Source organism: Schistocerca piceifrons, chromosome 1, assembly GCF_021461385.2.
Source record: "Schistocerca piceifrons isolate TAMUIC-IGC-003096 chromosome 1, iqSchPice1.1, whole genome shotgun sequence".
Classification (NCBI taxonomy): Eukaryota; Metazoa; Arthropoda; class Insecta; order Orthoptera; family Acrididae; genus Schistocerca; species Schistocerca piceifrons.
In genome coordinates this window covers 681105572-681132720 of record NC_060138.1, presented here as the reverse complement: position 1 = coordinate 681132720, position 27149 = coordinate 681105572, and the positions used below count along the sequence as shown (strand labels likewise).

The following is a 27149-nucleotide window of genomic DNA, read 5'->3' as shown; positions in this document are numbered from 1 at the left end:
GTTGTTTTGAAATATCTCGGTCGCTACGGGTGTGGTGGGGTGTTTACATCTGAGTCATCAAGGCGTTTATACGAACATTGTGGCAGTTGTGAGCTCGGAAATTTAACGGCAGGTACCTGAAACCAGGTAATTTCAGAAGTGCAACATACTTTAAGCTTAGGATGCCGGGGTACAAAAAATTTTCTGCAATACTGTACATTAAAATGTTTTTGTTGTAAGAAGCTGTCAGCTGCAGTGCTGTTATTATCTGCTAGCACGGCGGTGAACTAAAAGAAAATATTTTTCGACATTATAGTAAAGCTAGTATCGAATAAATGCCCTCAAATGAAATCTCAGTAATCCCTCGCCCTTCTTTCATTTTCTGAAGTATTTAGTTGTCGCTTTATGTGTTGTTCGGTGTAGTAGTAATAGTCGCAGCTGTACTTCCATGTGTTATGGAGAGTAACTGTAAGTCACAAAGACTGATTTTATATTATTAGCTGACAGTATTACTCTAGTACTTTCATTTTATTATCAATAAAATTTGTCCTTACAGCGCCTTTACAAATATTTGCATTGTTTCACTGCAACTGCAAGAGTGCAGCTGTGGTTATCGCCTCAGCCTGTAAAAGTAAGAATTGAGCAGACATGTATTTAGCAAAGAATTAGTGTGCCGGAATATATAACTCCTCAGATATTATTTGTAGAGCTTGAAACTATAACCACACCTGCACTCTGTCAGGTGCCGTGAAGCAAATGCAAACAGTTGTAAAGATGATGTAAGAACAACTTACGAAGCTGTATTTTTCTTCTTTGCAAAGTAACTAGAAATACGTTATTAAAGTTAAAACGATTCCTAATAGTATCATGTAGCCACTGTAAAGCCTAACAGGAATTCAGTCAGATTATCACTGTTTTAGAATATTTCTTGTATTTAACAAATATATCGTGAAATCTTTTGTTTAAATGTGATTTTACATGCAGTACAGAAAATGTCAACTTTATGTTGCTGTGCCAAGCAATAAGATTAAGAGAGCAGAGGCAGTAACAGCCCTAGTTTGCGCAGAGGAGGCCTTGCATAGATAGTTTTGAGTATGCTTGTTCTGATGAGGTTGGTATTTAAGCAAGGGCTTGCACCCCCAAGTTTAGAGAAAAATGTGAGTGTAAGAAAACAAAATAAATGCAGTCTTTGCACCTTTTCAAAAGCAAACAAATAGGAAATGCACAGTTCAAGGATATTAGCTAATGCCAGTTCACACAAAAATGTTATCAACTCCAGATTACCAATAAATTGAGCCAGCTGTTTAATTTGCTTTGTGAGAAGATATGGGTCTACAAATCCATAACTCAACAGCAACACAATAATGTCACACACTGAAACATACACTACTGGCTATTAAAATTGCTACACCAAGAAGAAATGCAGATGATAAACGGGTATTCATTGGACAAATATATTATACTAGAACTGGCTTGTGATTACATTTTCACGCAATTTGGGTGCATAGATCCTGAGAAATCAGTGCCCAGAACAACCACCTCTGACCATAATAATGGCCTTGATACGCCTGGGCATTGAGTCAAACAGAGCTTGGATGGCGCGTACAGGTACAGCTGCCCATGCAGCTTCAACACGATACCACAGTTCATCAAGAGTAGTGACAGGCGTATTGTGATGAGCCAGTTGCTCGGCCACCATTGACCAGATGTTTTCAATTGGTGAGAGATCTGGAGAATGTGCTGGCCAGGGCAGCAGTCGAACATTTTCTGTATCCAGAAAGGCCCGTACAGGACCTGAAACATGCGGTTGTGCTTTATCCTGCTGAAATGTAGGGTTTCACAGGGATCGAATGAAGGGTAGAGCCACAGGTCGTAACGCATCTGAAATGTAATGTCCACTGTTCAAAGTGCCGTTAATGCGAACAAGAGGTGACCAAGACGTGTAACCAATGGCACCCCATACCATCACGCCAGTATGGTGATGACGAGTATACGCTTTCATTGTGCATTCACCGCGATTTCGCCAAACACAGATGGGACCATCATGATGCCGTAAACAGAACCTGGATTCATCCGAAAAAAGGACGTTTTGCCATTCGTGCACCCAGGTTTGTCGTTGAGTACACCATCGCAGGAGCTCCTGCCTGTGATGCAGCATCAGGGGTAACCGCAGCCATGGTCTCCGAGCTGATAGTCCATACTGCTGCAAACGCCGTCGAACTGTTCGTGCAGATGGTTGTTGTCTCGCAAACGTCCCCATCTGTTGACTCAGGGATCGAGACGTGGCTACACGATCCGTTACAGCCATGCGGATAAAATGCCTGTCATCTCGACTGCTAGTGATAAGAGACCGTTGGAATCCAGCACGGTGTTCCGTATTACCCTCCTGAACCCACTGATTTCGAATTCCGCTAACAGTCATTGGATCTCGACCAACGCGAACAGCAATGTTGCGATACGATAAACTGCAATCGCGATAGGCTACAATCCGACCTTTATCAAAGTCTGAAACGCGATGGTATGCATTTTTCCTCCTTACATGAGGCATCACAACAACATTTCACCAGGCAACGCTGTCAACTGCTGTTTGTGTATGAGAAATCGGTTGGAAACTTTCCTCATGTCAGCACGTTGTAGGTGTCGCCACTGGCGCCAGCCTTGTGTTAATGCTTTGAAAAGCTAATCATTTGCATATCACAGCATCTTCTTCCTGTTGGTTAAATTTCCCATCTGTAGCACGTCATTGCCGGGGTGTAACAATTTTAATGGCCAATAGTGTATTTTTTTTGTTACTGTCTCTTGATGTATAAGGATGACATGAGTGTGAAAGTATCAAACTTACTCTTAAAGTGACTCAGTTGATTGTTGATGAAGTAACAAAGAGATTAGCATTTAACATATTGACAAGATTGAGGAAAAGTTCAGTTTGGGGAAGGAAACCAGTAGTATGCTTTTCAAAGGAGCCATCGTGGCGTTTGGTGTAAGCAAAACTTTAATGTGGGTGCCCAGGTAGGAATTTGGACCATAATTCTCCCAAATGAGTGTCCAGTGTCTTAACTGCCACATCATCTCAGTTGTTTATGGACATCTGTTGGGTTACATACTCTGCCAAATAGATGATGATGATGATGATGATGATGTAGCAATTTTCAATGCTTTGGCTATCCTTTTATCAGCTGTAGAAGTTTATTACAAAATTCAAAATAACTGTCTTGTACTGTGCCCCACATATCTCGGCAAAATGAAGTCAGCACAGAACGAATTTTCACTCTGCAGCAGAGTGTGGCAAAAGCTATGGCCTCAGGTTTGAGTCCCAGTTTGGCAGAAAGTTAAAATCTGCCAGGAAATTTCAGGTTAACAATTTTTTAAAATACATAAAGGCTCTAAGTTGCTTAAGTCTGACAAATTAGGAGTGAGACCTGTCAGCAATTCCATAAAATGGCAAGTTACTCATGGCACATTTGGTTCATGGTACAGCATGGAAGTTGGTTGATTTGCTTATTTCTCTGTATATCTTTAGGGCCTTCATCTAATGTCATATTGTTCCAAAAATCATTTGTGCATCAGTGTTCTTTACATTGTTTTTATAATATTGTTAAGTTGCTTTTATAGGTTGTCAATATTCCTTAATACACTGACTGGCACGCAAAAGTTAAGCACTAAAGTAACTTCCACGTGACATCACTGCCAAGTAACAAAGCTCAATGAAACCTGAATTATATGTAGAAAAAACTGCTAAAGTAGTTATATAATTATAGTAATACTAATAGTATAGTAGGTAGCTGGGAGCAGTTCCAATGATTGGAGAGTCAATTATGCTGAAGTCACTGTGATTTGTGAAAATCTGCTGCATATTACAAAAGCCATGATTGTTAATAGAATGTGTAATCATGTTTGACAACAGTGTACATGCTCTGCAATGTTCTCCCATACTGGGTACAAAGTTGGCAAGGAATTCTTATGGTAGGATGTTCCATTTCTCCCATCAGTGCAGTTTACAACAGCTGGAAGGTCGTTACTTTACATGTGAGTGTACTGCAGTACGTCCCACCGCCACATCCCACACTTGCTGAATGGGATTAAAGTCGAGGAAACAGGTAGACCAGTTCATTTGCCAAATATCTTCTCATTTTGAGAACTCCTCTGTATGCACTGTTTTATGTGGTTGCACATTGTCATCCATAAAAATTAAGTCCGGGTCAGATGCACCCCTGACACACACATTGGGAAGGATTACAGTGTCAAACTAGCAATGACTGGTGAGTTTGTGCGTTCAAAGATTTTGAAGTCAGCACACCCATGCAACATTATGCCTTCCCACATCATAACACCTGGACCACCATAACGTTTGTGTTTGACAATACTTCTGGGTGCATTACGTGTTTCCACCTCTTGTCTTATGCGTGTGTGTCCAGAACCACAACTCGAACTGAAATTGGGCACATCTGAGTGGAGCACGTGGGTCCGCTCCTTATTGGGCCAGTCCCTATTCTCTTTACGTGAAATTGGGTGCCTTGCAGTCCTGTTAAATGTGGTTGCAATTGCACCTGCTGTTTGACGTGGGTCCCTTCTTGCATGTTGCACAATGTAGTGGTCATCTGCTGCTGTGGTTGACCACTTCCTCTCCTTCGGGCAGCAGTGCCTGTGGTTCAGAATGTACCCCTTGTACACAAAACAGTGCTGTAAGCAATAACAGACCCTCAGGTTACACTGATCACAAGTTTGTTCTTCTTCCAGTTTTGTAAAGATTCTCCCCTGTGTGCAGTTATTCAAATGTTGTTTCCAGGTCACATTGTAATGAACGTCGCCACAATGCACAGTAACTGCTCGCTGATTGGCACACATTGTTGCGGGGCCAACCTCAATATTCGCAATAGTTACACTGATCCCATGCCATATGACATCCAACTTCCTGTGCTTGACTCTGAGACCTCTGGCAACGTGCTGCTCCTGAACTTTCATTCATTATGTTGTGTTACTGTATTTAACTTTGGCAGAGTATTGTGTACTATGCCAGAGAAGAAACTGGTAAAATTGCTAATGGAATTATTTCTAACTCATAGACAGCTATTCAGTGTTGGTTGGCCTCTTTTTCTCAGTTACTGTCTCAATGAAAACTCCATTTCGTACTTGGCTTTTTGCGGCTATCTCTTATTGCTGTAATTCTCATGTGGGTGCTCAGGTTTTGAGTTTTGTGATGAGCCTGTCTCCTCTATCTTTTTGGGGTTACATCATTTAAAAAGCTTTTGTGTGATAACCTCGATTTTACTTTAAGCTTTGTTCATGAAACTATTATTTTCAGGAATTTCTCTTAAGTTTCTTGATATTACGGAGCTATAAGTAATTTTTAATTTTAGTTTACATTTTTTGTTCCAATACCTTTTTGCTTTCAATGTATAGCTTTACATAATTGAGCCTTCTCATAACTTAAGAGTAATTTTATTCTTGTGCTGCAATGGATGTCTGCATTTTCTGACCCAATAGCAATTTGTACTGGTATGAAAACAGAAATTCTCATTAATCACTATCAAGTTATGAGATTGTTATTTAACATTGAAAATAAATGTGTACTAAATTCTCCCCATTCTCATATGCTAATGGAAGCTGAAATATCAAAAGTACTTTTTGTCTTTCACTCAGAAAAAATTATATGATGAAACTCCTATAGGTATTGTTGGTTGGTTGGTTTCATGCTGTAGGGATTATTTGCATTACAAATTGTAACGATGTGGTATGTTGAATGAGTCATGTTATATTCACTTCGCAAATTAATGTGTAAATATGGCTGCATGCTGAACATAAATAAGATTGTTTTGTTTTCTTCTTCTTCTTCTTCTTCTTCTTCTTCTTATTATTATTATTACTACATATACAGATGCACGCCAGTAATTCCTACCCAGCACCTTTCACATATTAGGCTACATTAACAGACATTCTTGTACAGAATAGAAACTGTCAAGCAGAAACTTTTTCAGTTTGTTTTAAAGTTCTGCTCTACTGTCTTGTCAGACATTGTATGTGAATGAATAAGTTGCAGCATTGTGCATCCATTTTTGTGCTAGAGATAACTTAATGATAGTCAAGAATTTCATTTTTCCTTCTGGTATTGTAATTACATATGTCATTGTTCCTTTTGAACTGCAATAGATTATTTACAAATTTACAACAAACTTTGTGAGGGAATAAATATGCTATGAAGCATCAGTCAGATGCCCAAATCCTTAAATAGATGTCTGAAAGATGATGGAGGGTGAGCACCACGCAATTCTTGCAGTATGTTTTTGAGCAATGAAGACTTCCTTAAAGATGAGTTACCGTTGATCATTATTCCCTGTGACATTATTGAACGACAATATATATCGCTGATTTCTCTCTCCCAAGATTTGCAATGATTCTAAGTGCAAGTGTGGCGGCACTAAGTTGTTTTAAGAGTTCTAAGTCTGCTTTTTCCAGTTTCAATCCTCATCAGTATGTACACCTAAGAATTAATGAAATTTCTGCCCTATTTATTATTTTGTCACCATGTGTCACACTTACAGTTAATGTAGTAGAGCTAGATGTTCAGAAATGAATATGTTGTGTCTTTTTAAAATTGTGTTTCGCAACGTGTTCAGCAACAGGGTGGTCCACTTGTTTCTTGGCCACAGTTTGTCGGTGACCATTCATGTGGCCAGACAGCTTGTTGGTTGTCATGCCTACATAGAATGCAGGACAGTGGTTGCAGCTTAGCTTGTAGACCACATGAATGGTTTCACAGGTAGCCCTGCCTTTGATGGGGTGGATGACGTTAGTGACCAGGCGAGAGCCATGGCTCATAACCCCTGTAATAGACCTAGATGCAAGACCTGTCCCACACATCCTCCCACCACCACATATTCTAGTCTGGTGGCCAAGAAACAAGTGGACCACCCTGTTGCTGAACATTCTGCCAAACACGATACCTTTCATTTCAATGACTGCTTCACAGCCTGTGCCATATGGATCCTTCCCACCAACACCAGCTTTTCTGAATTGTGCAGGTGGGAACTTTCCCTGCAATACATCCTAAATTCCCTCCTGGCCTCAACCCTCGTTAGTCACTCTTCTCACCCATCCAGCCTCTTCCCTGTTCCCATTCCAGCACTATACAGGCATCATTCCACCAGCACACCCACTCTTTTTATTTATCTCCTATTCCGCTCCTCCCCCTGCCCCCCACTTCTCCCCTACCCTCCGTCTAACCTTCAGCACTTCACTGTCCACCACCCCCACCATACTATCCCTCCCCGCCCCAACCTCTTCCTTACCCCCTCCCAGTCGCCACTCTCATCATGCATTGGTGCTGCTGCTCGCAGTGTGGATTCAGTTCCCTGAGACTGCAGTCGAGAGAGTGTGTGTGTGTGTGTGTGTGTGTGTGTGTGTGTGTGTGTGTGTGTGTGTGTGTGTGTATTGTTGACAAAGGCCAATGACAGAAAGCTTTAATTGTGAGAGTCTTTTTGTTGTGCCTATCTGCGACTCAGCATCTCCGCTATATGGTGAGTAGCAACTTTCCTTCCCGGAAAATTTTAAAAATTGTGCCATTGTGCTGGAGAGCATTGAAAAAGGTGAGGCAATGGACATAAGTTTTGACTGCTGTAACCATGATTGACAAGGCCTGGACAGATGTCAACCCTACCACTCTTTATAACTGCTTCAAAAAGTGTGGGTTTGTAATCCAAAGAGAGAAAGCAGAACAGCCAATAGAGTTGCCATAATTAGCAAATTCAATCCTGCTAGACTCGTGGTGGTCACTTCTACCCAGCTGTGGTGAGTTAAGCTTTGAATATTTCATTCATGTTGATGACGACGACATTGGTGTCTGTGTTTGGCTTGTCTGGATGAGAAAAAGAAAGATGATAAAGCACAACTGCTAACTTCACATGCTAGAGTTTACTTTCAGTCGAATTCTCATTTGTCCCCCCCCCCCCTCCCCTTTCCCCTCGATTATTTGAACTCCTATTATTTTGAACTCTAGGTAATCTGAACTTGTTCCCCAGTCTGTTGAGTTTCAAATTGAGAATTGACTGTAGTTTGTATTGGAATCATAGCTGGAGCATTGGACATTCTCTTATTGACAAGATACAAGAGCAGCATAAAAACCGAAGACTCTTCTGTTAAGATTTATTGTTAGTCTTTACACCACATCGGGCCTATGTGTGTTAAAGAAAATAAAAATAATTTACTCTCTTACATGGATAGACAGATTATATTCTTCCTGTCTCCACAGCTAGACCTGAAAGTGGTATAAAGATTTCCTAGAAATCGTGGTGAAACTTTTCAGTTTTGAAAATCTAAAATCTCATTTACTGATGATGATTTGGCTGTCTTCAAGTATTGCATTTGAAGGAAATTGCTGTTTTGAGTTGTCTTATGACGCATCATAAATAGTTTTGGAATGTTAACCTTATTTATTACATGAAAGCAGATAGTGCACACACAATTCTAATGCTTAAAACTTGTGTATTCTTTCAGATTAAACATGTCTTCACGCAAGACTGCAGGACGTCGTGCCACGACCAAGAAACGTGCGCAGAGGGCGACTTCTAATGTATTTGCAATGTTTGATCAAGCACAAATACAAGAATTCAAGGAAGCATTCAACATGATTGATCAGAATCGTGATGGCTTTGTTGATAAAGATGATCTTCATGAGATGCTGGCATCTTTAGGCAAGTAATTTTGCTGTCAAGCGACATGGACTTAGTGCTATTAGAGAAAGCAGTTCTCGTACATAACAAGAAATGATACCTATATTAAATAATGTAATATTTGCACTAAAATAGTCATATTTATTCCTAGCCTGAAAGGTAGTTATGTTAATAACACTTTGGCTTTGACATTATCACTTTTTGGAAATCAGTTTTGTTACGTTTAGAAGGTAGTATTGAGCATAGTCTTACTTGTTTACTAGTAAATATCTATACAGTTTTTCCATTCATTTAGTCCAACGCTCAGTTGATTCAATCACATGATGTAACTCATCGCTTTGGGAAGGGACATATCTAAAAGTTAACTGGTAGACTGCACCAACAGTTGTGCATAGTATGCAGCCTCAAAAGATTTTTGTAATGAAAGTAAATAAATACTTTTGCAGTACAATTTGATATTCTTCTGTAATAAATATTCTGTTGTTGAAAACAGTGTAAGACTTGGAGGAGGAAATTAATTTGCTTATATCCCTTTCCAGCCATTGACCTGTTTCGAATATGTTGCATTATTTCTCACTTTGTTAGGTCTTTTTTGTGACTTAGGCTCATCACAGTCTCTGATCCTAATTTACTTCACTTCTTGTAGAACTAGCCAAATTACTTTATGGCTATGCCTAGTTTCATTCTCTTCTATCCGTGAAAACATAATCAGAATGTTCTAATGCTACTTTATATGCCAGGGTTTTAATTGTTTTCTTGCTTGTTTCAAGTGTTAAATAATGAGTTAGGCCCTTGTTTTTTTTCCACTGTGGCTCAATTTACAGAGTGTTAAAGATTGATACAATTTTGCGAGACCACATGAATGGTGATAGAAACAATATGTAAATTTTGACTTAGTCATATGACTGCAAAGTTTTTATTTTTTAAAAGAACCATATGATTTTACAAGTGGGTTTCTTTTATGCATACACGCACAGCCTTGATTGCAAGTTTTACAATTACATTTAGGATCAGTTTCTGTTTACCTTTCTCCAATGTTCAATGCGCCATTTTCTTGATGCACGAAAGGATGTCAGATGATGGCTTTTGTGAACATGTCTGGAGGAGTTACCGTGTTCTGTGCTGTTACTATGCTGTGTTGTAATTCATCCAGAGTTATCGGAAAGGGAGGCACATAGGCCTTCATAAACCCTCACCCCCCCCCCCCCCCCCCCTACTCCCACAAAAAATTACATATTCCGAGATCAGGTGATCTTGGAGGCTAGTGGTGCAATATGAAATCTGTACACTCCCTACAACCAATTCAGAGCTGTGCTCTCAACAAAAATCACCCCACACTGTTGTAACTGAATTACAGCTGTTGAAACAGAGAACAGAAAACACCCCCCCCCCCCCTTTCCTTAATACACATATGGTAATGGATTTTTTAACCCATGCTGACAGCTTACAACTGGTGCCGAAGTAAACTTTCAGTTTTGACTCGGGAGTTAAAATCCACCCCAACTTTATATCTTAATTCATATGGAAATAGGCTTTTACAATTGAGTGAATCCTTTCGAAACAGCTTGATTTTATGCGGAGAGATATTTTGGTTTGAGAAGAGTGCTGTAATATCTTTATTTTGTGTGTTGAGAGGTACATTTTGTGTTTAATTATTTTTGGGTGAGTCAGAAGTCTGTCCTCTTAATCTCTTTTTTTAAAAACTGATGTCAGTTATTTTTACTTGTTCTGTTTTCATTCTCCTGAGTTACCACACAACATTATTTAAATTGTTGTACTCGTGGTGGTGGTGGTGGTGGTGGTGGTGGTGGTGGTGGTGGTGGTTGTGGTTGTCTGTCTGTCTGTTCTTTATGTAATTATAATAGAAGGAAACATTCCACGTGGGAAAAATTATATATAAAAACAAAGATGAGGTGACTTACCGAACGAAAGCGCTGGCAGGTCGATAGACACACAAACAAACACAAACACACACACAAAATTCAAGCTTTCGCAACAAACTGTTGCCTCATCAGGAAAGAGGGAAGGAGAGGGGAAGACGAAAGGAAGTGGGTTTTAAGGGAGAGGGTAAGGAGTCATTCCAATCCCGGGAGCGGAAAGACTTACCTTAGGGGGAAAAAAGGACAGGTATACACTCGCACACACGCACATATCCATCCACACATACAGACACAAGCAGACATATTTAAAGACAAAGAGTTTGGGCAGAGATGTCAGTCGAGGCAGAAGTGTAGAGGCAAAGAAGTTGTTGAAAGACAGGTGAGGTATGAGTGGTGGCAACTTGAAATTAGCGGAGATTGAGGCCTGGCGGATGACGAGAAGAGAGGATATACTGAAGGGCAAGTTCCCATCTCCGGAGTTCGGATAGGTTGGTGTTGGTGGGAAGTATCCAGATAACCCGGACGGTGTAACACTGTACCGAGATGTGCTGGCTGTGCACCAAGGCATGTTTAGCCACAGGGTGATCCTCATTACCAACAAACACTGTCTGCCTGTGTCCATTCATGCGAATGGACAGTTTGTTGCTGGTCATTCCCACATAGAATGCATCACAGTGTAGGCAGGTCAGTTGGTAAATCACGTGGGTGCTTTCACACGTGGCTCTGCCTTTGATCGTGTACACCTTCCGGGTTACAGGACTGGAGTAGGTGGTGGTGGGAGGGTGCATGGGACAGGTTTTGCATCGGGGGCGGTTACAAGGAAAGGAGCCGGAGGGTAGGGAAGGTGGTTTGGGGATTTCGTAGGGATGAACTAACAGGTTACGAAGGTTAGGTGGACGGCGGAAAGACACTCTTGGCGGAGTGGGGAGGATTTCATGAAGGATGGATCTCATTTCAGGGCAGGATTTGAGGAAGTCGTATCCCTGCTGGAGAGCCACATTCAGAGTCTGGTCCAGTCCCGGAAAGTATCCTGTCACAAGTGGGGCACTTTTGTGGTTCTTCTGTGGGGGATTCTGGGTTTGAGGGGACGAGGAAGTGGCTCTGGTTATTTGCTTCTGTACCAGGTCAGGAGGGTAGTTGCAGGAAGCGAAAGCTGTTTTCAGGTTGTTGGTGTAATGATTCAGGGATTCCGGACTGGAGCAGATTCGTTTGCCACGAAGACCTAGGCTGTAGGGAAGGGACTGTTTGATGTGGAATGGGTGGCAGCTGTCATAATGGAGGTACTGTTGCTTGTTGGTGGGTTTGATGTGGACGGACGTGTGAAGTTGGCCATTGGACAGGTGGAGGTCAACGTCAAGGAAAGTGGCATGGGATTTGGAGTAGGACCAGGTGAATCTGATGGAACCAAAGGAGTTGAGGTTGGAGAGGAAATTCTGGAGTTCTTCTTCACTGTGAGTCCAGATCATGAAGATATCATCAATAAATCTGTACCAAACGTAGGGTTGGCAGACTTGGGTAACCAAGAAGGCTTCCTCTAAGTGACCCATGAATAGGTTGGCGTACGAGGGGGCCATCCTGGTACCCATGGCTGTTCCCTTTAATTGTTGGTATGTCTGGCCTTCAAAAGTGAAGAAGTTGTGGGTCAGGATGAAGCTGGCTAAGGTAATGAGGAAAGAGGTTTTAGGTAGGGTGGCAGGTGATCGGCGTGAAAGGAAATGCTCCATCGCAGCGAGGCCCTGGACGTGCGGAATATTTGTGTATAAGGACGTGGCATCAATGGTTACAAGGATGGTTTCCGGGGGTAACAGATTGGGTAAGGATTCCAGGCGTTCAAGGAAGTGGTTGGTGTCTTTGATGAAGGATGGGAGACTGCATGTAATGGGTTGAAGGTGTTGATCTACGTAGACAGAGATACGTTCTGTGGGGGCTTGGTAACCAGCTACAATGGGGCGGCCGGGATGATTGGGTTTGTGGATTTTAGGAAGAAGGTAGAAGGTAGGGGTGCGGGGTGTCGGTGGGGTCAGGAGGTTGATGGAGTCAGGTGAAAGGTTTTGCAGGGGGCCTAAGGTTCTGAGGATTCCTTGAAGCTCCGCCTGGACATCGGGAATGGGGTTACCTTGGCAAACTTTGTATGTGGTGTTGTCTTAAAGCTGACGCAGTCCCTCAGCCACATACTCCCGACGATCAAGTACCACGGTCGTGGAACCCTTGTCCGCCGGAAGAATGACGATGGATCGGTCAGCCTTCAGATCACGGATAGCCTGGGCTTCAGCAGTGGTGATGTTGGGTGTAGGATTAAGGTTTTTTAAGAAGGATTGAGATGCAAGGCTGGAAGTCAGAAATTCCTGGAAGGTTTGGAGAGGGTGATTTTGAGGAAGAGGAGGTGGGTCCCGCTGTGACGGAGGACGGAACTGTTCCAGGCAGGGTTCAATTTGGATGGTGTCTTGAGGAGTCGGATCATTAGGAGTAGGATTAGGATCATTTTTCTTCGTGGCAAAGTGATACTTCCAGCAGAGAGTACAAGTGTAGGACAGTAAATCTTTGACGAGGGCTGTTTGGTTGAATCTGGGAGTGGGGCTGAAGGTGAGGCCTTTGGATAGGACAGAGGTTTCGGATTGGGAGAGAGGTTTGGAGGAAAGGTTAACTACTGAATTAGGGTGTTGTGGTTCCAACCCTTCCTTCCATCAGTCCCTATACCAGTTCCAAACTGAACAATCCATTGCCCTCACCCACCTAATCCTTCACCTACACATCAACTCAGCCAATGAACACACCCGTCAACTCCTATCCACAATAAAAGTCCTTAATCTTTCCTCTCCCATATCCACACCGGCTGTTCAGAGCATCCTCGTACAGGCCAACCGTCAATTAGAACAGCATGCCACCCTCCACCTCAAAAAACTATCCAATCTCCTGGTTTCCCACCTCCGGAAAGGCAACTCACTCACCCTTCACAACCTTTCCAGCAAACCTCAACCTCCTCTCATTGCACACAAACCCAGTCTCTCCCATCTACTCAATCTCCCACTTCCAGCTCCACTCCCTCCAAAACCTCAAAATTCCGATCAACACAATCTGGAACCACAACACCCTAATTCAGTAGTTAACCTTTCCTCCAAACCTCTCTCCCAATCCGAAACCTCTGTCCTATCCAAAGGCCTCACCTTCAGCCCCACTCCCAGATTCAACCAAACAGCCCTCGTCAAAGATTTACTGTCCTACACTCGTACTCTCTACTGGAAGTATCACTTTGCCACGAAGAAAAATGATCCTAATCCTACTCCTAATGATCCGACTCCTCAAGACACCATCCAAATTGAACCCTGCCTGGAACAGTTCCGTCCTCCGTCACAGCGGGACCCACCTCCTCTTCCTCAAAATCACCCTCTCCAAACCTTCCAGGAATTTCTGACTTCCAGCCTTGCATCTCAATCCTTCTTAAAAAACCTTAATCCTACACCCAACATCACCACTGCTGAAGCCCAGGCTATCCGTGATCTGAAGGCTGACCGATCCATCGTCATTCTTCCGGCGGACAAGGGTTCCACGACCGTGGTACTTGATCGTCGGGAGTATGTGGCTGAGGGACTGCGTCAGCTTTAAGACAACACCACATACAAAGTTTGCCAAGGTAACCCCATTCCCGATGTCCAGGCGGAGCTTCAAGGAATCCTCAGAACCTTAGGCCCCCTGCAAAACCTTTCACCTGACTCCATCAACCTCCTGACCCCACCGACACCCCTACCTTCTACCTTCTTCCTAAAATCCACAAACCCAATCATCCCGGCCGCCCCATTGTAGCTGGTTACCAAGCCCCCACAGAACGTATCTCTGCCTATGTAGATCAACACCTTCAACCCATTACATGCAGTCTCCCATCCTTCATCAAAGACACCAACCACTTCCTTGAACGCCTGGAATCCTTACCCAATCTGTTACCCCCGGAAACCATCCTTGTAACCATTGATGCCACGTCCTTATACACAAATATTCCGCACGTCCAGGGCCTCGCTGCGATGGAGCATTTCCTTTCACGCCGATCACCTGCCACCCTACCTAAAACCTCTTTCCTCATTACCTTAGCCAGCTTCATCCTGACCCACAACTTTTTCACTTTTGAAGGCCAGACATACCAACAATTAAAGGGAACAGCCATGGGTACCAGGATGGCCCCCTCGTACGCCAACCTATTCATGGGTCGCTTAGAGGAAGCCTTCTTGGTTACCCAAGTCTGCCAACCCTACATTTGGTACAGATTTATTGATGACATCTTCATGATCTGGACTCACAGTGAAGAAGAACTCCAGAATTTCCTCTCCAACCTCAACTCCTTTGGTTCCATCAGATTCACCTGGTCCTACTCCAAATCCCATGCCACTTTCCTTGACGTTGACCTCCACCTGTCCAATGGCCAACTTCACACGTCCGTCCACATCAAACCCACCAACAAGCAACAGTACCTCCATTATGACAGCTGCCACCCATTCCACATCAAACAGTCCCTTCCCTACAGCCTAGGTCTTCGTGGCAAACGAATCTGCTCCAGTCCGGAATCCCTGAATCATTACACCAACAACCTGAAAACAGCTTTCGCATCCTGCAACTACCCTCCTGACCTGGTACAGAAGCAAATAACCAGAGCCACTTCCTCGTCCCCTCAATCCCAGAATCCCCCACAGAAGAACCACAAAAGTGCCCCACTTGTGACAGGATACTTTCCGGGACTGGACCAGACTCTGAATGTGGCTCTCCAGCAGGGATACGACTTCCTCAAATCCTGCCCTGAAATGAGATCCATCCTTCATGAAATCCTCCCCACTCCGCCAAGAGTGTCTTTCCGCCGTCCACCTAACCTTCGTAACCTGTTAGTTCATCCCTATGAAATTCCCAAACCACCTTCCCTACCCTCTGGCTCCTTTCCTTGTAACCGCCCCCGATGCAAAACCTGTCCCATGCACCCTCCCACCACCACCTACTCCAGTCCTGTAACCCGGAAGGTGTACACGATCAAAGGCAGAGCCACGTGTGAAAGCACCCACGTGATTTACCAACTGACCTGCCTACACTGTGATGCATTCTATGTGGGAATGACCAGCAACAAACTGTCCATTCGCATGAATGGACACAGGCAGACAGTGTTTGTTGGTAATGAGGATCACCCCGTGGCTAAACATGCCTTGGTGCACAGCCAGCACGTCTCGGTACAGTGTTACACCGTCCGGGTTATCTGGATACTTCCCACCAACACCAACCTATCCGAACTCCGGAGATGGGAACTTGCCCTTCAGTATATCCTCTCTTCTCGTCATCCGCCAGGCCTCAATCTCCGCTAATTTCAAGTTGCCGCCACTCATACCTCACCTGTCTTTCAACAACTTCTTTGCCTCTACACTTCTGCCTCGACTGACATCTCTGCCCAAACTCTTTGTCTTTAAATATGTCTGCTTGTATCTGTATGTGTGGATGGATATGTGCGTGTGTGCGAGTGTATACCTGTCCTTTTTTCCCCCTAAGGTAAGTCTTTCCGCTCCCGGGATTGGAATGACTCCTTACCCTCTCCCTTAAAACCCACTTCCTTTCGTCTTCCCCTCTCCTTCCCTCTTTCCTGATGAGGCAACAGTTTGTTGCGAAAGCTTGAATTTTGTGTGTATGTTTGTGTTTGTTTGTGTGTCTATCGACCTGCCAGCGCTTTCGTTTGGTAAGTCACCTCATCTTTGTTTTTATATATAAATGTTCTTTATGTAATGTATATTCAGTTTCCTTTAAGTGTTCTCCCTCTTCTTACAGTAGTGCTGTATTGTTTTTAAACATGTGGCAATATTTGTTATTTTTCTTTTGTGACTTTTTTTCAGGCTGATTACTTAATGTTAAGGATGACTTTTTCATTTGTACTAATCTAGTACAATGTTTTCAAGGAATTATTGAGAGTGAAGTAGTCAGTATCCAAGCATTTTGTACCTTGGGCTTCACTTTGTATTTTGTGTCAATGTTTCTTGTGATTCAAAGGCATCATGCAGCCAGAATAATGTATAAAATTGTTATGAAAGGGATAGATTGTTAATCACCATAGAGATGACACATTGAGTCGCAGACAGGCACAACAAAAAGTCTGTTATACATTTAGCTTTCAGCCAGAGCCACCTTCATAAAAAGAAAACACAGAAGGCAATAGCAGCTCTGGCTGAACTGAAAGTTAACTGTGTAGCAGTCTTTTCATTATTTTTTATATAAAATGCATTTTAACCATCAGCTATTTATTTGTCTCGTTAGTCATCTGCCGGTTTCGGTTATTAGCCATCACCCAGGATGTAGGGTAAAGCATCCCATATTTCTTTGAAGCTGAACAATATTGAAATTGTACAGTTTGTCTTACAATACTGACACTCATATCTTAATGTCAAACAGACAGACATCACAGGAGAAACTAGACAAACAATTACTCATAACTGTTAGTCTTGTTTCTCCTGTGATGTCTGTCTGTTTCTCATAAGATATGAGTGTCAGTATTGTAAGACAAATTGTACAATTTCACTAGATAATTTCGATGCTGTTCATCTTCAAAAGAATATAGGATGCTTTTAACTAATCTCTTGTACCCTACATCCAAAAGGATGGTTAATAACCGAAACTAGTAGATGACTAATGGGACAAATAAACAGCTGATGATTAAAATGCATTTTATAAAATACTTAATGGCTGTTGAACCTCACATTTCAGATCTTTTCATTGTGCCTGTATGCAACTCTACATGCCATCTTTATGGTGAGTAGCAATCTGTTCTTCTCATGATATTGTTGATATTCCTACCTGGTCTTTCCATTGTTTATATGATGATGGTGTGATATAAATGTGGTAAATTGTTTCATTCTTGAATTTCAGTACACACAAAAATCATATCTAATAATGGCTTCACAATCACCAACATTAGAACTGATTATTACATAGTATCTTTTTTTGCAGGGAAAGATGTAACTGATGAGTATCTTGAGGCAATGATGAATGAAGCTCCGGGCCCAATAAATTTCACAATGTTTCTGACACTGTTTGGGGAACGTCTACAGGGCACTGATCCAGAAGATGTAATTAAAAATGCATTTGGGTGTTTTGATGAAGAGAACAAAGGAGTCATTAATGAGGAACGACTTAGAGAACTCCTGACATCAATGGGTGACAGATTCACAGATGAAGAGGTAAGGAACAGTTTTCTCTAGTGGAAAATATTTTCATAGGAACTTTCGAAAGTAATATATTACAAATTTTTTTGTAATTGTTGCATCAGATTTGTAATATTATTCTGTTAGTCTTGTTAGTCTGTTTTAGTGTGTGTATGCATATACACTGAGGTGAAAAGTCATGGGATAACAATATGGACATTTACATATGGCAGTAGTATTGTGCACACAAGGTCTAAAAGGGCAGTGCATTGGAAGAGCTGTTATTTGTACTTAGGTGATTCATGTAAAAAGGTTTCTGATGTGACTGTAGCCACACGACAGGAGTTAAGGCTTTGAACACGGGAGGATAGTCGGAGCTAGACACGTGTGATATTCCATTTTGGAAGTCAAGAGGAAATTAGATATTCAGAGATCCACAGTGTCAAGAGTGTGCTGAGAATACCAGATTTCAGGCATTACCTCTCACCATGGACAATAGAGGTCAAAAGTCTTCACTTAACAACCGAGAGCAGCGACATTTGTGTAGAGTTGTTGTTCCCAAGGCAAGCAACACTAAGTAAAATAATTGCAGAAATCGGTGTGGGACAAAGGACAAACACATCTGTTACAACATAGTGGTGAAATTCGGCATTAACGGGCTATAACAGTAGATCACCGATGCGATTGTCTTTCGCTAACAGCAGGACATCAGTTGCACCACTTCTCCTGGGCTTGTGACCATATTGATTGGACACTAGATGATGGGACAACTGTGGTCTGGATGGCTGTAAAAACAGCATGGCCCAATATTTCTGCCGGGAACTTCCAATGACTTGGGGAGTCCATGCCACATAGAGTTGCTGCATTACGCCGGACAAAGGAGTTCAGACACGATATGGGGGGTATTCCATGACTTGTCACCTCAGTGTATTTTTATGTTCCTTATTGAGGTAAATGATTTGCTTTTTGAGAGGAAAATTATGCTGGAATTCATATACAGCAGAAAACTTCTGCCGCGAAATGGACAAGACACACACATTAGCATAACAAGTTAGTTATAAATCGCTTCTCATCTGTGATATAATTTTTTCAAGAATATTCCAGGCATGTGAGAAAAGTAATGAGACCGACAAGACTGTGAGCAATATGGCAATGTTGTTTCTTCTGTTTGTGGAGACTGGTGTGTTCATCTGTTCCAGATTCTCAGTCAGAGTTTCAACTCAGAACAGCCCTCATGTGATTTTTGAGTGTGTCATCACTGAAGTTGGGTTGTTGTTGTTGTGTGTTATGAAAATGGGACACAGGGATTTAGAACAATGTTATACCATCAAGTTTTGGGTTAAACTCTTGTAGTCTGTGATTGTGACCTTTGAAAATTTGAAACAGGCCGAGAACATGTTAGAGATGAACCTCGTTAGGGAGACTACAACTTTAATTACTGATGAAATCGTCAGATGTATGCAAGCTCATGTGAGATCAAACATTTAACAATACTAACTGTGTACTTTACAAAGATGTCCTTGAAACACTCACGAAAAGGTTGCAGACAAGTGGATGCCGCAACATGACAACGCCCGATGTCACACGCCTACTTCCATCATGGAATTTTTGACCTCAAAAGGCATTCTTATTGTTCCAAAAGCCTCCTGTTTACCTGATCTGAGTCCATGAGTCTTTTTTTTCTTTGATCTAAATTGAAAAAGTCTTAATAGGATGTCATTTTGGAACTCTGAAGATCATTCAAAATAATGTGACCGACATGTTAAAGGCCCTACTATTTTAGAAGCTTTTCAGTGCTGCTGCCAAGACTGGGAACAACTGATCTGCTGGTGCGTAGCTACCAAAGGGGACTACTTTGAGGGGGACATTATTGTTTGAAAAAAATAAAAACTTTGATATACAGAAAATAAATCTTACTTTTCCCCCGCACCTCATAAAATCTCTCTCAGGGTTTAAATTCACTTTTTTGTTTTGCCATAAGCAGTTAGCAGGTGTCATTAAAAGCGCATTTCAATGTGAGTCGTGACTTACCAGTATCATACTGGTTTAATATTAGTTTGCTAAAAGCCTCCTGTTGTGTTAGATGAATTTAAGTTGCAGTTTCCTTCAACATCAGTGCATAGAACATATTCTTCGCCCTTTCAAGTGATAATCAAAATTAGTATTGCTGCTAGTTTGGTCAGAATTCATTAGTTACACTTGTCATATTCCGTAGATACCACAGAGAGTGGCCTCTGTGATATGGACAGAAATTAAAGATCTACATTTTACATAATTTAAATGCAGATTAATGACAATGCTAGGTACTTTTCAGCTTGTAAATATTTGTAAAAGGGCATCTTCTAAACATCATGACCAGCGTTTTAAGTCCTTTAACAAATAGTGCTAATTATAATTATAAACTAAGTTAGATTAGAGTTTCTGTGAGTATACTCCTCGATGGAGTAGCAGGAGTTGTCCAACACATTTCTTCAGTTCAGTCATACACTCTACCGCATTATTTTCATGGCATTTAATGGGCCCAATGAGCTCAAATGTCCAGATACAGTGCGAGTTGTGCTTTTTCTGTGCACGGGCCCCCGCGCGCGCTCGCGTGTGCGTGTGCGTGCGTGCGTGCGTGCATGTGTGTGGGTGCGCGCGTGCTTTCTATTTTGGAAGAAGGAAATACCATATTTACTCGAATCTAAGCCACACTTTTTTTCCAGTTTTCGTAATCCAAAAAACCACCTGCGGCTTTGAATCGAGTGCAAAGCAAGCGGAAGTTCTGAATAATGTTGGTAGATGCCGCCACAACCAACTTCTGCCGTCGAATATATGTAGCGCTACACAGGCATGCTTTGTAGGCACAGAGATAAATACTGGCGCCAAAACCTCTGGGTGGAAGACGAGCTTTTTTTTCTCCGCCCCGAGTTTTGACCACTGCATTTTCATACATTATCCAACAAAGTAAATACAAATTCCGTATTCTTCATCTTCGAAAGTAGCAGAATTTCGATGTACTACAAAAATCCGACTGGCAAGACTGTTGCTAATAGGAACCTGATGAAATGTGAATCACGTGCAGTTTTCTCTTCACCATAAGAATAATACGAATATAAACATTTTGCCATATATTCTTTCGTGTTTGCTGCTATCTCATTTAAATCCTGTCTGCCTAATAAACTAAGAAACTAGAGTGAGACAACAGCAAACGCGGAAGAATATACGTATCGTGTCATGTTTATATTCGTATTATTCTTATGCCTAATAGTGATACAGTCAGAAATGAAGCATGGCAACTGACTAGATTTTTTAATCTAAAATGACTAATTTCTGTGCAGAATTTGATATACTAAAGAAGTGGCCGCAAAGATTTTCAAACGGAGAAAAATTTTCGTCTTAACTCTCGTTCAGAACATGTTCTATCGTACGCAGTCTATTATTTGGTTCTTGTTGATCATTATCAAAGAAAGCAGCAGTGTAAGTAACAACAAGTAGCAGTCACTTGCCATTGTTTCGCTAATGAGACAATTCCTCTCTTTTTTTTAATTGTAAGCGGCAGTAGCGCGCACAAAAGCAAGCCATGCCGCGGGCAGCGACAGGCCGTAAACACGCACTATCAGAATGCGACAAACAATGCATGACGCAGTACAGTAATGCATTTTCAACTTAGAGTGACGTAAACGCCTATAACAAAGAAAACGGCACTTATCAGATCAAAGCAAAATAAGCAATCCATTCAAACCACACGAAGCACATGAAAAATGAAGGGTACCCGTATAAATACGGACGGAGCGCCTGACGCATAGCAATGGCTATCTGGTAAAGCTTAACTGCTAAGCTTACGACTCGAACCAAACTATTGTAGCTGTATCGTCTTTCATTCGACCTAAATTGTGTCTCATATTACAATGGATCAACTTTGTTTCGATTTGAAGGTGCGGCCTAAAACTTTTCTCTCCCCTTGAATTTCGAGTCTCAAATTTCAGGTGCGGCTTAGATTTGGGAATTTTTTTTTTTTTTCCTTGATTTCGAGTCTCATTTTTCAGGTGCGGCTTAGATTCGAGTGCGGCTTAGATTCGAGTAAATACGGTAGTCTGAATGCTTAATATTTCACCAGTCTTCTTCATTGTGCCTGTCTGCAACTGAATACCATCCGTATGTGGGGAGTAGCAATCTATCCATTCCACATTGTTGCTATAACAGTAATTGTTTTTATTGCAAATATATGTGGTATTTTGGGTAATATCTTGCACAAGTTTTTTGTGTACTGCACCTGAACTTAATTTTTATAGTAACAAGTGTGAGCTTGTTATATTGAGTGCCTGGTTACAGCATTTGTGTGTTTGTAATGAGAGCACACCAGAGATGTACTTTCATTCTTTGCACAGTGTGTTCTGTAACATCATAAAAATATCTTTGCTCTGTTTTGTCATCGTTGTCACTGTCACTTTTAGTTCTAATAAAAAGTGTGTTTTGTTGTTTGACTCAGCTTTTATTCTGCTCTGTGAATTTCAGCAAAATATAATGATAGACAACAGCTTATGGGCTCAGGCAATCATATACATATTTGTTTTGCAAATTCACTGTGTTTGATCAGAGTTTTATTCTAGTGAATCATGATGCTTAAGTTTTGACACTTTGGTTCTGGAACCATCATATTTCACTGGTCTTTTGGGGAAAACTGTATGTTTGAAATACGTCCAGATTTACCCAAAGATGGGTAAATTGAAGACTTATAGTATCCAGAAATTTGACTGTAAGAATTTCCAACTGTGAAAATATCAGTTGCAAATTATTTTTCATGCTGAAAAAGTTCGTGGTATCATGGAGGGAAAACAGAGGCCAAATGAAGCTGGCGAGAGTCAAATAGCATGGGATGACTTAGATGCGAAGGCCATGCCTATTCCATCTACTAAAATGGAATTTGACCAATTGTACTGTGTTATGATATGCACAAATGCGCCTGAAATGTATTTCATAATAAAGATTATTTATGAACAGCAATCTGCAGTTAATAAAATTGCCTTGAAGTGTAAATTTTGTGATTACAGAATGTTCTCAACTGACACAATCGCACAACACAAGTTAAGTCGAGTCTTTGGTACGAATATTAGCTGATATTGGGGAACCTGTTACAGAAGTTGACAAAATGGCTAAAATTTTGGGAAGTCTGCCCTCGAAATTTGGAACTTTCTCGACTGCTTGGGACTAGTGTTGAAGATGAGCAAACATTTGATATTGGACTTCCAGGATTATTGAAAGAGGAACAAATTTTTTTAGCATGGGATGAAATGTCAAAAGCATTACATCAGTTAATGTGGGCAAAACAAGGAAGTTAAATTCAAAGAACAACAATTTGCCTAATAGGTCATTAGTAAAAAATGTTACCTCTGAACACCAGGCTTTAAGTGCAGAGCAAGTGAATGTTTTCACTCCAGGTTATGAAAATACTTGGTTAACTGATAGTGCTGCTTCAAAACATGTGATGTCACCCAGAGATTGATTCAACATACTTTTGAACAAATTCAATCTGATGATGCCTGTGTTCAAATTGGAGAGAACTCAGTTGTTAAAGTAGAAGGCATCAGATCCATTGAAGTATTGTTTCTTTAGTTGATGGAAAATGGCAGCCTCACACTTTGGAAAACAAATTATACGTTCATTAGCTAAAAAGAAATTCATTTCCAGTGGGAGCTGTTACAAAAAGAGTGAAAGTGGTTTTTGATAACAAGAGAATAAAAGTATGCTGTTTAGGTCTAATTGCAGCAGGAATTAAGGTAGGTAATCATTGTTATCAAATGGTGTTTAAATGTCCAGATATACTACAGGCAAATTCTACTTTCTTGAATTCTATTAGGATCACTCCAAAAGAAATGCACAGTATTTTTGTAAAAATACAGTTTTCATTCTGCGTGTGTGAAAGTTGTACAGTGTGTAGATACATCCTTTCTGTTTGTTTTCAAACTTAGTTCAACCTGTTCCCGTGAGTGGTGCTGTCACAGCATGTCTTAAAGATGTCTGCTACACTTGACACTCGTCAGAAGCAATGTACTGCCATGGAATTCTTGTGCTGTGAAAATGAGACAGTGGGAAACATCCACAAGAGGTTGAAAAAGGTGTGTGAAGATACTGCTGTTGATCACAGTACAGTTAGTCAGTGGGCAAGCAGGTTACGTGATGAAAGTGGGCACGGCAGTATTGAGGATTGTCCTCGCAGTGGCAGGCCTCGTACTGCACACACTCCAGACAATGTGCAGATAGTTAATGAATTGGTGACTGCTGACAGACGCATCACAGTGAATGAATTGTCATGCTACGTTGGGATAGGGGAAGGAAGTGTTTGCAGAATACTGAAAGTGTTGGCATTAAAAAGGATTTGTGCCAGGTGGGTTCCCAGGATGTTGACAGTGGCTCACAAAGAAACAAGAAAAACAGTATGCAGAGAACTTTTGGAACAGTACGAGAATGGTGGAGATGAATTTCTTGGAATAATTGTGACAGGTGATGAAACATGGCTCCATCATTTTTGTACCAGAGACGAAGAGGCAGTCAGTGGAGTGGCATCATGCAAATTCACCCAAGAAAAAAAAAAAATTCAAAACCACACCTTCTGTTGGAAAAGTTATGGCTACGGTGTTTTTCGATTCCGAAGGACTCTTGCTTGTGGACATAATGCCAAGTGGAACCACCATAAACTCTGATGCATATGTGACAACACTGAAGAAACTTCAAGCTCGACTGAGCCGTGTTCGACCACATCGGCAAAAGCAGGATGTTTTGCTGTTTGCACGACAGTGCACGGCCACGTCAGTCAAAAAACCATGGAAGCGATCACAAAACTCGGATAAACAACACTGAAACTGCTGCCTTACAGTCCTGACCTGGCTCCACGTGACTATCATCTCTCTGGGAAATTGAAAGACTCTCTTCGCGGAACAAGGTTTGAAGTGATGACTCCCTTGTGCACGCTGCCAAACAGTGGCTCCAACAGGTTGGTCCAGTCGTCAGGCGCTGGTTCCAAAATGGCGTAAGGCAGTTGAGAGGGATGGAAATTATGTGGAGAAATGAAAATATTGTTCCTAAAGGCTGTATCTACACACTGTAAAACTTTCAAACATGTAGAATAAAAGATGGATTAAAAAAAAAAAAAAATAGTGTGCATTGCTTTTGGAGTGACCCTCGTACAATGATCAAGTCAGCACACAAAATATTTTTAGCAGAAACAACTAAAGCACACAATAAGTGAAGTATGGCGCTACAATAAAGCAGCTTTGTTACTACTAAATTTTAGAGTTTTAGCGGACTGCTGTTAATGCGAGGTAAACAACAACAAAATTTTCTTACCACTGTCAATCACTCTCGAGAAGGATTTTCCACTTTTATATGCGAAGTTCAGCTGAGAAACAGTTTCTTCCTCAATAAAGAGATCATCTTGTAAAACGCTGTGCATTGTCATGAAATGAAGATAGAAACAAGGAACCACTTTTGAACACTGGAAGACTGGTAGTAACCAATAACAATGTGCTGTGGCTGCATGCACTTTTTCATTTATGCAGTATTGTTTATTACATCCAAAATAGTATTTCATTCTCTCTCTCTCTCTCTCTCTCTCTCTCTCTCTCTCTCTCTCTCTCTTTTTGTCCCCCATATATGTGGTGGTTTAGGTCATTTTATTTGCAGATAATTTAAAAAATTGGTATTCTGCCTGTAAGAGTAGGTGCACTAAGAGTCAAGGATATGAACTGACTGAAAAATGCAAAATCGATAATCTCAGTTACGGGATATTGTTTCTTCACCGAAGATATCCGGAATTTACCAGGGGGGGACCAGGATGCAGATGATGATCAAGAGGAATCTGTAAACGATGATGATAGCAAACAAGTCAGAGAAAATGAAAAATTGAAGCTGAAAGATTGATATAGTCTGCTAGCACCTGCCCGTTTTGGAGCCTGAGATACAACCTGTTCTGCCATTTATCGCTGAACGTCACATTTTTGAAGAAGCAATGACATCAAGATACATCAAAGTGAAAGAGAAGATGGCATCTTTGAAGAAAAACAAAGTTTGGGCTCTAGTACTACAATCACACAACCGCAAAGCAGTTAAATGAAAGTGGTCTGTCGTGTGAAGCTTACTTCTGAGGGAAGAATTGATTGCTTCAAAGATAGACTATGTGTTTGCAATTACAGTGTGCTATTCACTTGATTAAAACTGCAGATCATCACAAATGTAAAAAATTATTAAATATTGCTGCATATGTGAACATGTCGAGAGCAGTGAGACTGAAGTTTATTTTGCTTTTTCTGGTAGTTGGCAGATTTGTTTACGAAACCCTTAAGTAGAGACAAATACATATAGGATAGAAAAGATCTGTTAGTGGTCCTTAAAAAATCAATAAAACGAGTGGGACTGTTAACAGGAGTGAGCTAGGTATATTGAATGTCTTGTTTTCAGTATTCACAATATGAACACATCAGAGATGTACTTTCATTCTTTTCATGACAATGTTCTGTAATGTTATATATACTTAAATCTTTGCTGTGTTTTGTTGTCTTGATTACTGGGTCACTTTTGGTTCTGAAAAAGAGCTTTTTGTTGTGAGTTTGTTCTGTTCTGTGATTTCCAGCAAAATAGAATTACAGACAACATTTTAATATGCTCAGACCAAAGGTTTTTTTGGCATTTTTATGTTTAGATTGCAGTAGGAGAGTGACTCATTCCTTGTTTCACAGATTACTGAAACTGATTTGGACAGGAACAGTTTCCAGAATTTCTTCTTATACTAAAAAATTACACAGTTTTCTTTTTTACAGGTTGATGAAATGTATCGTGAAGCTCCAATAAAAAATGGGATGTTTGATTATATTGAGTTCACTAGAATCTTGAAGCATGGTGCCAAGGATAAAGATGAGAAGTAGAATCACATCTTAGCTGTCAAATACTGATGTGCCTTACTTCTTGACAGTGTTGAAGAACAATCATGTCTTACAAAATGTGTAAAAATAAACCCTAACTTATTTGGATTTAAATTTTTTAGCTTTTTATTAGTAGGTTTCAAAAAAATCTGATGCAAATATGTTGTAAAGATCCTTGTATATGGGACCACAGGTGACTGGCATTTTCTTCTTACTTGCATTTTGGCTTTTGTTATGAAGTGATAAAGGCATAATTGTAAACTGTTTGTGTTTTACTATGTGTAATTCATTCCAACATATACTTATATTAATAAGTTACTTGTACAGAAAATATTTTATTAATTTTTGGCTCTTTCACCCTATTAAAGTCTGTAAGAAACTTGAATTCTGTACTTTGATAATACAGAAATATGATTGTACCCTGGTAGTCTCACATTCAGTATTCCCGATAAATGTGATATTTTTTAATACATTTGTTACATAAAATTGTGACATCATCTACATTTTGTTTGTTTCCATATTTTAGTCAGAGCTGAATCCCGTGACGGTTCCTTAATAAAATATACAAAATCA

At 40.9% G+C, this 27149-nt stretch overlaps 1 protein-coding gene across 1 annotated transcript; it reads left to right on the top strand.

Moving 5' to 3' along the window:
• LOC124788880 (myosin regulatory light chain sqh) lies at positions 1 to 27149 on the top strand. Its single transcript, XM_047256166.1, has 4 exons — positions 1 to 126; positions 8470 to 8666; positions 17486 to 17715; positions 26475 to 27149. Exons 2-4 carry the CDS (start codon positions 8477 to 8479, stop codon positions 26577 to 26579), a joined length of 525 nt encoding a protein of 174 aa, XP_047112122.1. The 5' UTR covers positions 1 to 126; positions 8470 to 8476; the 3' UTR covers positions 26580 to 27149.

Coding starts and splice junctions, on each gene's coding strand:
- LOC124788880 (XM_047256166.1), top strand. CDS start 8,477: ATGTCTTCACGCAAGACTGCAGGACGTCGTGCCACGACCAAGAAACGT. Junction 8,667..17,485: donor TGAGATGCTGGCATCTTTAG/GCAAGTAATTTT, acceptor CTTTTTTTGCAG/GGAAAGATGTAACTGATGAG. Junction 17,716..26,474: donor ACAGATTCACAGATGAAGAG/GTAAGGAACAGT, acceptor TCTTTTTTACAG/GTTGATGAAATGTATCGTGA.